Raw genomic sequence first — 13,832 nt, forward strand, 5'->3', positions numbered from 1 at the left:
GAATAGATTGGGATGGAGGTAGAGCATCCGTAGATGAGTTGGCTTCAGGCGACTTGGTGCTTGAGTGAACTGTGAATAGTAGAAGCAAGAAAAAATTTCGCGAATATAACCAAACAAAAAAAAATTTCTTTGAGCTTAAAATTTTATATTTGAAATAGAGTAAGAGAAACAAAAAATAATTTTTGACGCAAAGAAGCTAAAACTGTCACAAATTCAAATCCACAAACTACGTGGCTAGCAAACTCCCGGTATATACCAGATAGCTGAAGCACTTTTAAATGTATAATCAGTTGGTTTCAAATCATCACAAGTGAGGATATGTTTCCCTTTCTTTTTAATACCTGAAGCTTGAAAGCAAGCAAGTTTTTCTCATTACAGGTATTACATACAGTTAATAGGCTTTATTAAAATGTGGTGTATTTTATACTCATTTTTGTTAGTGTACCCTTTTTGTCTCAATAGCAGGGAAAATCAAGTTTAAAGTTTCATGATTTTTGGAGAGGGGGGAGGGGAGGCTGGTATAGGGACTCAAAAATATGTGTTCCGGGGAGTTTTTTCTTCGTTTTTAGGCTTGTTGTCGGAAAAGATCTTTGTATATTTTATAAGTGCTAAGGATTTAAGTAAAGGCCTAAAGGGCTAAGTTACAAGTATTGGTTATGCAAAACAATAAACATAGAATGATTAGTCACTATTAATAGTAAATACTATGAAATTGGCGATTTACATTTATTTATAAAGTAATAACATGTGTCTGCTCTATTGTGCTTAATATGTCAAATTAAATTATATAGACTTGAAAACAGGGTTCTAAGCAGACTTATTCACATATGAAAATACTGGCTCAAAACCGACCAAATAAAACTAATAAATTGATTTAAAAAAAAATTTAATTTTATTGTATTAAATAAACAAAATGCATAAAGATAAGAGAGGTATAGTAGATAGAAATAATAAGAGAAACACACCTCGGTTTAGCATTATTATTTGTATCAATCCTGTACGTGAAAAAGTGACCAGAAAAGGCGTCCCCAGAATGCACAACAACAGATATTAGCCTATATAAGTTTCTCATTAGGGGTAGACCATGACTGGAAGACTGCAAAATAGAAAAAAATGGAAAACCAATTAGAAAGAGAAAATTATAAATGTGAATTACCCGACGCCTCTCTAATCATCTTTGCTAGTTTCCTGCTAAGTTAGGATAAGACATTTATTTAAAAAAATCACTATCACAAGCCTTAAAGGGCCGAATTCTGACTTTGGAGTCAAAAATGTCGATAAGAAAACACGAAAAAAATTACAAAAATTTCAAAAAAACAACGAAAAAGAAAAATCAGAATGAATAATCAACCGTAAGTCAATAATTTAACTGTAAAAGTCAATTGAAAAGATAAAACAAAAAAAAAACACCAGGTAATTTAAAGGAAGGCCCAGACATTTCAGGAGGGATATGATTTAGAAAATGGGGCGAAGATTTGAGGACCAAATGGGCATTTTCATGGACTTAGAGGTGTTTACTGTTACGTCGAAGTCCGAGGCTTCGTCTCCAATTTATCTGAGGTTGCTCATAGGGTTGCTTATTAAATTTATGAAGCAAGTTTCAACAGCCGTTAGGTGTTAACTAGTCATTGACTAGTTAACACAAGAGAATTGTATCATACTTTTTTGGATATTTTAACTTGGATACTTGGTAAATTTTCCATTGGCTGTTTTCAGCTCTACCTTTTTGATCCCGCCCACTGTCATCAGTCGCTGCTAGGCATTCATGCACAGAAGGTTTGCGGACGTTTTGAGAGAGAGATTTTGCTTTTTTTTTCATTTTGTCATTTGCCGAAGCTATGCAAGTGGGAAACAGGGCGTTTGCTCAAATTAAATATTACAATCGGTGGACCTGCAAAATTACGCGGGTGAGACCTGTGAAAGATGATGGAAGCAATTTTGAAGTTTTCTGTTACGGAACTGACGAAATTAAAATAGTAGGCCTAATGTCCGAGACTATATGGGCTTACGTGGAGAACTATGAAGAAGCGCTGAGAGATGGCAGAAAAAATGTTCAGAGAGCGATAAGGCTGTGTACAGAGGACTCGGAAGGTTTAGCCGGGGATTTATCTGAGTCGGTTAACTTGATGGAGTCAGAAATTGTTAACCTTCGTGACGGCATACAGGATGAAATTCGTAGGAGAGTGGAAGAGCAGTGCAGTAGATTAGGGAGTTCTCCGGTGACACAGATTAAGTCAGATTTTCTTGATACTGTTACGCAAGCTGTCTATGAGGCGATCGATCTGCAATTCAGGGGTAAATTTGAACTGCTTGAGAAATCACTTGGCGATTTGCGGGCAAGAATTGTCCAAAATTGCGCAAAGCTCCAAAAGCTTGAAACTAAGCTGGATGATATAAACCAGTCTTCTCTTCTGACTAAGGTCATTGTATCTGGGATAGACTCTCCCGCGCGTTATTTGCCTCTCCTTGGTGGGAAAGTATTAGCTCGACTTAACAGTGGAATGGGACTTAATCTTGATAAATCCATTATCAAGGGTGCAAGGCGTTTGGGAGGTGCCTCGAAAATTAAAACTCCGATTGAACTTGCATTTTTTACTGAGGCATCTGTAGTTGAGATCCTGCGCAATCGCAAGAATTTGAAAGGTTCCCGAATCTATGTAAATGAGGCTCTAACCAGGGAAAGGCAAGATATCTACAAGCTTGCGCGCAAGAAGTTTGAATTGAAAAATGTATGGACTTTACGAGGTGTTGTTTATGTCAAGTGCGGTTCGCAAATCAGTCCGTGTAAAACGATTTCCGACGTAGTTCAGATTCGAAATGTGTCATATGAACCTGTTGTCTAAACTAAGGAGCTGTGAATTTTTCTTTTCTTTTTTTGTTTTATGGATCGTTTTCAGTGTTTTCTTGATTCTCGTTTGAAATTAGATGTTATTCTAAATTCAGCTACCGGAAGTGATAAAGATATGCCGTATGTAAATAATCTACCTGAATGTGATTATTCTTCAGGCGAGTTTCTATCGGATAAAACAAAAAGTTGTGATTTTCCGATCAGATCGTTACATGTAAATGCCCGGGGGATACAAAGTGCATTCAATGAACTGAAGCTTTTGCTTGCATCTAGTCCTATAGACATTGTTGGAGTTTGCAAAACTTTTCTGTCTGCTAATACACCCCTTACAATGTTAGATCTGCCCGGGATGAAGTGTTTTTCACGTAAAAGGTGTCAGAATGTGAGAGGAGGTCAGATGCTGTATATTCGTGATGACTGGTCTTTTAGTATTCTCAGTGATTTGTCTGTATTTGATGAAGGGTTATGTGAGACTATTTTTGTTGAAGTTGTACCTTTGGGCTGTAATCCATTTATTTTCGGGTCTGTTTATCGATCTCCGTCGGGTAACCCATAAATATTTTTTAAAGTTTTTGAACCGCTGTTGAAAAATCTGGAAGCGTTGAAAAAAACGGTTATTATTTCGGGTGATTTTAATTTTGATCTTTTGAATCTCGATGTTGGAAATAATAAGGAGTTTTTAACTATGATGTTGTGTTCTAATTTTCTTCCAAGTATTTCTCTGCGGACAAGAGTTACAGCTAACACAGCTACATTATTAGATAATATATTTTTTTCTCCTGTTTTATTTGATGCTGAAAAATCGTCAGTAATTTTGTCTGATATGTCAGATCATTTTCCGGTGAGTGTTCTTTTAAATTTAAATAATAGCAATAAACAACATCGAGATTCAACAATTGATAATTCAAAAAAGTGATATACATGGATTGATTGTAAAGTTCTACGTCAGTTAATTGGTGACCATGATTGGAGTTCGGTTTATGGCTCAGATGACGCAAATTTTGCGTTTTCAGATTTTATTGATCAAATGATGCGTCTGCGGGATTGGGCTTCTTCAACACGAGTTTCGCATGGAAAGTTTGTGCAGAAATTTGACCCATGGATTACTGAAGGTATTTTGGCATCGTTAAAACATAAAAATAGAAAATTTAAGATTTATTTAAAATTACAGACACCTGAGTCGTTTGAAGAATTCAGAGTTTATAGGAATAAGTTAAATTAAAATATCAGACATGAGAAGAGAAAATATTATAAAGAGAAAATTTTTGAGTATAAATCGGATATGAGAAAAACATGGCAATTGATAAATGAAAAGATACGTCCTCATAGTCGTAAGAATATTAGTGTTAATTGCCTTGTTTTAAATGGGGAAAATGTTACAGAGCCCAATGAAATTTTAAATGCTTTTGGAGATTATTTCAGTCATATTGGTTCTAGACTTGCATTGACTATGAATATGCAACTGAATTCCCCTTCTGTTCCAGTTAATGAGCAACATGCGGAAAATTCGTTTTCTTTTTCTGAGATTAAGCCTCATGAGATTGAAAAAGTTATTCTGAAGCTTAAACGGAGTTTTTCTAAGGACGAATTTGGATTTTCGGCTCAAACTGTTAAGCAAATAGCGTCAAGTATTTCACCTTTGCTGGCACATATTTTTAATTTATCACTTATGCATGGGGTTTTTCCTGAGCTTTTAAAAAAAGCAAATGTTATAGCATTACCTAAAGCTGGGAGTTCAACTCACCCTTCAGATTATAGAGGCATTTCTCTACTTTCGGTTTTCAGCAAAATTTTGGAAAAACTTGCAAATAGTCAATTACAATAATATTTATTTGATAGTAAGATTTTACACACGTCTCAATATGGTTTTATAAAAGGAAAGTCAACTGAACTGGCAATTCATGAGCTTTTACTAAATATTAATGATTCACTAGATGATGTTCAACACGCGTTGGCGATTTTTCTCGATGTCGCAAAGGCGTTTGACACCGTAAATCATTCGTTGCTTCTTTTTAAACTAAAGTCTTATGGGTTTTCAACACAAGCTCTTAAACTTTTTTCATCTTACCTTTCTGGGAGACGACTAGATTGTGTTGATAAATCTCGTGATTCCGTTCCGAAACTTTTCCAATTAATTACGGAGTGCCTCAGGGCTTTGTCCTTGGGCCTATTCTATTTATTCTTTTTCTAAATGATTTGCCAGAAGTTTTGCCTCTTTGTAAAATTATGATGTTTGCTGATGATGTAGTAATTTTTGCTTCTCACCGGGACCTATCAGTTCTTTTCCAGAACCTTGAAAGTACGTTACTAACAGTATCTATTTGGTATTCAAGGAATTTACTAGCTCTTAATGAAAAAAAATGCCAGTATATGTTATTTTCGCGAACTGGATCAGTAGTGTCAGATACCTTCTCTCTTTTTTTGAATGGTTATGAATTAAGACGGGTGGATCAGTTCAAATATCTTGGGATTATTTTAGATGAAAATTTGTCGTTTCATAATTATGTAAAAACACTGTCGTTAAAAATTTCCCGAAATATTGGCATGCTCTCTCGTCTTTGTCACTTTTTTCCTAAATCTATTCTAAAATATATTTATTATTCTTTTGTCCACCCATATTTTCTCTATTGCATTTCGGTTTGGGCATCTACCTTTCCGTCTGTTTTCAAATCTCTTCAAATACTTCAGAATAAAGCAATGAGGATTCTTTTTAATATTGATTGCAGAACTTCAGTTAGACACCTATATGGGACTTCAGGAATTTTCTCTTTGGACCAACTTCATTTAATTTCTATCTCTAGTATTTGTCATGATTATCAATATAGTAATTTACCTGTAAATTTCTCTGGCATTTTCTCAACTAATTCTCAATTTCATAATTATCCTACTACGCATCGTTCAGACTTTTCTTGTGAAATTCGCCCGACATCGAGAGCGGGATTCAGCATCCGTCACATTGGCCCAAAAATCTGGAACTCAATTCCTGCATCAGTTCGAGAATGTAGCAACAAGCGACATTTTCTAAGACTGGTGAAGAAATGTCTTATGACATGCTAAGCATTTTTTTCATTAGGATTTTCTTTTTCGTTGTTGTAAAATTTAGTTAGAAAATGGCTGTGTATTTTCGTTGGCAATATTTTCAGCGCTAAAGTATGCCACCAGGCATGTGCGCTGTTTTGTGACATTTATTTATGTACGTGTTATAAATAAAAATATTCTACTCTACTCATTCTACTCTACTCTATGAAAACTAAGTTATTATGCGTTTTATTGTTTTTGTGATGTCCACGTGGTCAAAATCAGGGCATAAAGGAAAAGTGGATCTTCCATGCCTGCCCTTTTAAATCTTATTATTATAGGATTTTCCCCGCGTGTTTAATATAATCCACTTCTTTCTGCTTTATTGATGAATAGCTCCCCCTACCAACAATTTCCGCGTATATACTAGATATAAAGTATGCTAAAAAGTAACAGCTAAAATAATAAACCCTCTAGAGAGGTATAGTAATATCAACAAGTGAAATGACATCATTTTTATTCAATTCTAAAAAAGGCTTATGCCAACTTTGTCTCTCCCTCAGACTATCTGTCTTGGCTTTTTCTTCAATTAGTCACGGCTTGATGGCAACTTGCTTCTAATCGATTTCACTTTATATTCTATTTACTTTACTCTAGAATTACTTTGAATTCATGCATTTCACTTCTTTTTTTACACTACCCAGAATAGTGAAAATTAAACATGATCATTTAAATTGGTGAAGTTGAAACATCCAGATCAATATAGTGAGACAGGGGTCAGAACTGACACGTGTTTTATGCCTAAATTTTTCCTTTTTAATTTTTTTCCCTTATCCAATGTCTGATTTACCCTTTTGATACCCCAACCCGGTCCCAATTTTGCAATGCCAGACACGTGGAACGTTTACAAGAGATAAATTTTGAGCACAAGACATATTGAGTCCGATCCCGGCTCGGCTTTCGAATGTTTTGCCCTTTCAGTTTTAACTTTTAGTTCTACCCTTTTTTACTTTTAATTTTTAATATTAATGATTACCGGCCTCCTTTTTTGGGTTTCAGACATTTTGATAACTAATCCCTTCGCATTTGAAGAAATTCAGGCTTTATAACAATTTCAGCCTTCTAAGATTTTTATTTCTCAGAACTTGGTAACTAAAGCACTGGCTTTTCTGCAATTTATACTTTTTTCATATTTTCATAGTTCCAAGGCTTTTATTTTTCACATTTTCACGACTGAAACCTTCAATTTTTAAGGTACACTATATATTTTGATAATGTCTGACTTCTAAAGTCTTTCGTTTTTCAGATTTCGCTAAATAAATACTTCACATTTAAAAAAATTGAACTTTTTTCATTTTCAGACTTCAGAGCTACAAGACTACTGTCTTTCGAATTTACATAACTCAGCCCATTATATTTCAAGAAATTAAGGTTTCTTAACAATTTCAGAGTTTAAAGACTTTTAATTTTTCAAATTTCAACAAAAAAACTTTACATTTCAAGTTATTCAACTTTTTTCACATTTACGGAGTTCTAGGAATTATATTTTTTCTAGGACTAATAACACTTTTTATTTTAAAATTGTTATAACTAAACCTTTTTATTTTCAAGAAACTCTTTTTTTCGTATTTTCAGTCCTAAAATTTTTATTCTTAAGATATCGAAAGGTAATCTTTACAAAATTCCAAAAATACACTATTTTATCGCATTTTCACAGTTGTAAGACGTGAGGTTCATATTTCACAATCTAAACACTTAATATTTCAAGGAACTCGACTTTCAAGGAACTCTAAACGCTTAAATTCATTATTTCAAGGAACTCTAAACACTTAATATTTCAAGGAACTCGACTTTTTCCAAAATTTCAGAGCTCTAAAAATTTTGTTTTTTTTTATATCGAGACTAAGTATTAGGCGCATTCCTACCACAAAAAGTTTCCCCTCGGTGACAATTGGCCCCTGGAAAATTCTCCTTCCCGGAAAATTCCCCCCACAGGCAAAATTGAGCAGCCAAAGAGAAAGTATGACAAATAAAGATAATAAAAAAAAGAAGAAATTTTGGAATATTCTACCTGTATTCCGAAAGACAGGCAGAACATAAGATGTAGAATATACTATACGGTATACGGTATACTATACGGTTTTTACATTTTCGCGCATTTTCATTTTTTTCCAGGTTTCGGGGGGCTAAGCTATCATAGCAGGATAATACGATCAATACGATCAATTACTTCCATGGGCTTGGTCTGTTACCAACCAGAAGTGTCACAGGCCAAAATTTCGGGCAAATACGGAGCTAGGTTCGGGCAAATACGGGCAAATACGGTTCGGGCAAATAAATTTCGGGCAAATACGGAACTCCATAGGGCAAATACGGAGCTAGGTACCGCAAAATAGTAGACAAGACCACTTTTCTGAGGCATTATAATTTTGGTTACTCTAAAACGGCACTACAACATTTGATTTTCGTTCAAATGAGCCCTCTCCCAATCTTCTATGACTGGGTTAAATACCATCACCCCTGAAAAAAAAAAACAAAGAAAAAAGAAATAAACACGCATCCCTGATCTTTCTTCTAGGAAAAACAAAAATGCAAGATTCTCTAATTTCCTGAATCTAATGGTGCAATTTTTATTAAGACCAGTTGCCATTTTTCACCATTTTTCGAAAATCTGACAAATTTTCTCAGGCTAGAGTTTGATGTATAACTTTAAACTTAAAAGAACTTTATATATTGGGAATCAACATTAAAAGCTAATTCTGATGATGTATACCAAAATTAAATGATGTATATCAAAATTAAATACAAAAATTATGTATATCAAAATTCCTCTTTTTTAGGGTTTCGGTTTGGTCCGAGTCGCTCCTTACTTACAGTTTGTTACCACGAACTGTTGGTTCGTTCACAAACACAGTTTGATTCTACACTATACATTCTATGTACTGAAGTTTATGAAATGATTTTGGAAATTTTTTTGAATGAGTTTAGGATTTTTGAAACCCCTCTGTAATAAAGGTTACAAGAACGACTCCGCTAACTATAACGGCTTTAGCCTGATTTCTGTAGGAAGCATATTACTTAGAATGATGAAACTTTTAAGGCTGATAGATACTGTGGTTAAGTTTTAAGAGAGGAACAATGTGTTTTTAGGACACATCGAAATTGTGTTTTGAAAAACACAATGTGGATGTGTCGACCACATTTTCATCTTGGATTAGTAATTCAGAAGTACCTCAATCATTAAACACCTTTAGTCGTCAGTTTTATAAAGTATGAGCAAATTTTCGATTCTGCTGATGGATAAGTTTTAGCAGAGTTCTTAGCCTTACATTGTAAACCAGAAAAATCCGTTTGATTAGTGCAATATAAAAGAACAGTATAGCAGTGGTTAAGACAGGAAATAAGGTTAGCATCTGGTTTCGTATTTAATCGGGAGTTAAATAGGGTTGTATTCTATCCCCCTTTATACTAATCATTTTGATGGGCTTTGTCTTAAGGAACACAAGAAAGGCAATGGCAAACCACAGAATCAAATGGGGAGGAAGAACTCTCCTTGACTTAGATTATGGCGATGGTTTAAGCATCCTTGATGAAAATATTAGCAAAATAAATGAATATTTGGAGGTTTTCATAGGCCAGAATGAAAAAAACAGGTTTGAAAACTAATGTTAAGAAGACTAATTCGCCAAGACTGTGGGTAAGGGATGGTGAATAGGTGATGTTGGGTAACGCGAAGATCAATCAAGAGGATAGCTTCACTTACCTTGGTAATATTATTAGTAAAGACGGTAGGTGCGGTGAAAATGTTGCAAGCAGAACAGCCAAGACCCAGCGGGTTTATTCTCAGTTAAAAAAGGTTTGGAACAAAAGGAAGATAAGTCTTCGAAACAAGATTAAAATATTGGAAGCTAGAGATGACAGTTGTCAAGTATGGTTCTGAAACCTGGGCGCTCCGAAAGAGGAGTTGCCCTGGGCACTCCAAAAAACGGAAGAGGAGTTGCTAGATGTTTTCCAAAGAAAATACCTACAGATTTTTTTGGAGTACCCGACTAACTCACCATGTCTCAAATAGTAGGCTGTAGGAAAAAAAGTGGTTTAATACCACTTTCTAGGGATATAGAGAAAAGTTGAGATGACTAGGATACTTTTTGCGAATGAAGAATGACAGGTTGCCAAAAAGCATCCTTTTCAGGTCTATCAGGTCTATGGCCAAACGAAAAGCAGGTCATCCCTGAATGGGGTTGAAGGATGTCATAAGGAAAGATTTAAGGGAAATAGGAGCCTCTCGGGGGAGTGTTAAGAAATAGGGCTTTGGATAGAATGGGATGGAGGAAGAGCGTGCGGTTGGCCCCAGGTGGCTTGGTGCTGCAGTGACTTCTTAATAGCAGTAGTGCTAGTAGTATTTTGGAATATAGGTAGAATATTTTAGAAATCTTTCTCACCCTCATTATTTTCTTTGTCATAATTTCCCTTTGGCTGCTCAATTCTACATCTGGAGAGACTTTCAAGGGGGAGTTGTCAGGGGCGGGGAATTTTTCCGACCGAATTTTCCACAAGAGATACGCCGGACGCCAGGGACCAAAACCCTTGAAACTTTAAGGATTTCAGTTTTTTTTCTACATATTTTCAGAGGCGTAAAACTTACTTTTCAGATTTGGGCAACTAAGCCTTTTACATTTCAAAAGGTTTAACTTTTAGTAAGAATTTTAGAGTTGTAAGAATTTTTATTTACAAAAATTGATAACTGAATGATTTCTATTTCAGGGAATAAAATTTTCTTTTGCAATTTCAGACTTCAAAGACTTTTATTTATCAGATTTTGGCAACTAAATATTTCACACTTCAACAAATTCGATTTTTTTTTATATTTTCAGAGTTCAAAGACATATTTTTTCAGACTTCGACATCATAACCCTTTATATTTCAATAAAATTCATTTTTTTTCTATCAGTTTAAAAGTTCTAAAACTCAATCTTCAGATTTTGATAAGTAAGCCTTTCAAATCCCAAGAAATTCCACTCTTTTCATATTATAAGAGTTCTAAGCCTTTTAATTTTAAAATTATGATAAATAAACTCTTGCCATATCAATAATTTCATTTTTTCTCATTAATATTTCAAACCCGGAAAAAACTTAGAACTTCGAAATTGTGAAAAAAGTGCTTTCTCAAAATATATGAAGGGTTTGGTTATCAAAATCAGAAGAATAAAATTATTAGAATCCAGAAACTGTTAAAAATACAGTGTTGCCGAAAGATTTGGTTGCCGAAACCTGAAAGTTTAAAGTCGCAGAATCCTGAAATCGTTGAAAAACTTCATTTGTTTAAAATATGAAGTTGAGCTACCGAAATCCTAAAAATAAAAGTTTTTGAACTCTAAAATTGTTAAAAAACATTGTTCTTCTTGAAATATTAAGGGTTTAGCTGAAATAGCATTACTAATGGCTAATGGATATTTGTCAGCCAACGAGACTCCGAAGGCCAAGGGAAGAAATGGAAGAATCGAAACCTCATGTTTCTTTCATTTTAGGAGGAGCGTACCGACTTCGAGCAAAATCTGAGAAAAGTCAGGGTAAATATATTGCACCTCGGCTTTATACGATATACAGAGGCAGTTTCGACATTACCGAAGACTCTAAAACTGAGGGGCAAAATTAAATAATTAGGACATCCCAGCCATATATAACCTACAAAGGCAGATTCCAACATTGACTGAGATCCTAAAATATGGAATTGAAAAATTGAAGAATTTTTACAAGGATTTTACTTGACAGACGAAGAAAATTTTTACTTTGGCCCAAAATTTCGAATTGGTATAAAGTAAAAAAAAAGGCACTGCTTTGGCCAAAAGTCCCGAAAAAACGAAAGAATTTGCACTCCGTGATTTATGTTACTTACGGAGACAAATATGGAGACCTATGGAGGCCAAATATTTATTAAAAATATTAGAACAAAAATACTTAAATTTAAAAAAATATAAATGTTTTTTTTAATAAAAAATAGTTAAACTTAAGGATTTGTTAGACCATTATTTTTAGTTTTAAACGCCACAACATGTTCAACCTGGGACATTTCGCACAATTCTCGTATAGCTTTTATAGTGCAAATTTAAAAATTTATAAAATGAAACAAAACGGCATTTTGCGGCAACTTAGCCGTTTTCCTTAGGTCCATCAAAATAATCCGTTTATATAGATTATTTTCATAAACGTTGAAAGGAACACGACAAAGACTATGGGAGAACATAAACGTCAAATTACAAGGTAAGTCGCTGCTTGACTTGGATTAATCAGATCAGTTACAAAAACATAACATAAACGTCAACATAACATAAACATAACAAAACATAACAAAAACACAAACGTCAAATTACAAGGTAAGTCTCTCCTAGACTTGGATTAATCAGATGAGTTAAACATTCTAGATACAAATATTCGCCCAATGAACAAATTTTTGCCGTTTCTCACAGTCCAGACCTGCAAAAATTGATTTTAAAAATAGGGTAAGAAGATGAAGTTGCTTAGACCAAGAACATATGAAGAACATATGAGCATATGAGGCAACATACGAGGAACATATGAAGAGGTAATGCTACATATTAGGAAAACCGATCAACTTGATGGCTTCCTTAATTTGGATAGTAATATATTGTGCTAAATCTAATTGATAATCACTATACTAAGTTATATATAGATAGATCATACTACGTTTTACTATTCGCAATCAAAATTGTAGGGTTAGGTACAACCTAGTAAAGAACGAACTCTAGCCAACAGTAACCGAAAATTTAAAAACGTGCTTTGAAAAGAAAAAAACTGTCCGCTGAGAAATAATCGCCATCGATAGCTGATCCGAAAATGTGACTTTTACTCCCATTAATCCCCATTTAGACATTAATCCATAAGAACATTAATCCTCCATTAATCCCATTAATTCTATTTACTCCCAAAAATGGTAAAAGTTAATTGCGAAAGCAAATTTATGGGAATTTCGAAAAACACTTTCGAAATGCAGAGTATTCTCGGTTTTCAGGTTATTTTTCAGAAAACCCATGAAAATGGTGTCTAATCAAAACGAAATCTACACCATTAAAATCACCATTGCTGAAAACCCCATTTCGGAGACTTACATTCCTCAAAGAAGGAAAATAACTTTTTTCCAATGGGAAGCAGTGGTGTGTCTTTCTTTCCTACACTGCTAGTGGGGCACAGAAACATTATTGAGAAATATTAGATTCGAGTGAACTTACGCTCGGCTTTCTCTCTTTGTGTGTAACGGCAGAGTCACCCCAATGACACATATAATTCATTTATTGTTTGTATTCGACAAACTACTATTCCTATTATACCGTCAATACCTAGCCTGATTAGTAATTAGCTGAATAATACGTTGGCTTTGCCTCGTGTGTGGTTCCTAGCACCATTTTGGGATCTTCTGAAAGCCACGGATAAGAAAGAGATTAGAAAACTGTTTTTAAATTTTCTAAGTTCCTTCTTCAACTCCCTAGTTGGTCTCAAAATCGTTTCTTTGATTTTTTTTTTTTATTGCTGAACCTATTCTTATAGTTGATGACCCGGCGTCTAGCCTGTGTAGTAAAGACCATCCCATGATGGGTATCCTTTTTTTTCGTCGGTGTTACATATTTTTGTGTATTTACTCATATTACTTATTTTCTGTCTTTTCGTATTTTATTCATTTACTAAAAAATACAATAGACTTAGCCAAGTACCTTCTTTCCCATTTCCTTTGTGAGAGTATAGTCTCCTAGGTCAATAATCTCAGGAAATCCAATAAAATCTGTTCTCTTCGCCAATGTTCCAAAATCTGTCCAAAAGTTTCGCTGAATATGTAGGCATAGGCATCTTGGCAGCTAAAATTTTATTTATCTTTTATTATATTTATCAAGGTCAAAGTCTTACTTTGTAGGCTACTTGGTGTTTACACAACATCTATGTTTTGGTTTTTCTC

At 34.3% G+C, this 13,832-nt stretch overlaps 1 protein-coding gene across 1 annotated transcript in view; it reads right to left on the bottom strand.

Moving 5' to 3' along the window:
- Positions 1-13,832, bottom strand: part of LOC148948132 (ubiquitin carboxyl-terminal hydrolase 30 homolog) — a 42,654-nt gene that overhangs the window by 1,413 nt on the left and 27,409 nt on the right. Inside the window, exons 5-6 of the mRNA XM_089095201.1 lie at positions 13,594-13,734; positions 966-1,096 (exon numbers count right to left, since the gene is read on the bottom strand). Coding sequence (XP_088951327.1) covers positions 966-1,096; positions 13,594-13,734 — 272 coding nt within the window. The remainder of the gene's footprint in view (positions 1-965; positions 1,097-13,593; positions 13,735-13,832) is intronic.

The sequence above is a fragment of the Artemia sp. Qi Xiang Cuo genome, chromosome 10 (genome assembly GCF_049724085.1).
Source record: "Artemia sp. Qi Xiang Cuo chromosome 10, ASM4972408v1, whole genome shotgun sequence".
Taxonomy (NCBI): Eukaryota; Metazoa; Arthropoda; class Branchiopoda; order Anostraca; family Artemiidae; genus Artemia; species Artemia sp. Qi Xiang Cuo.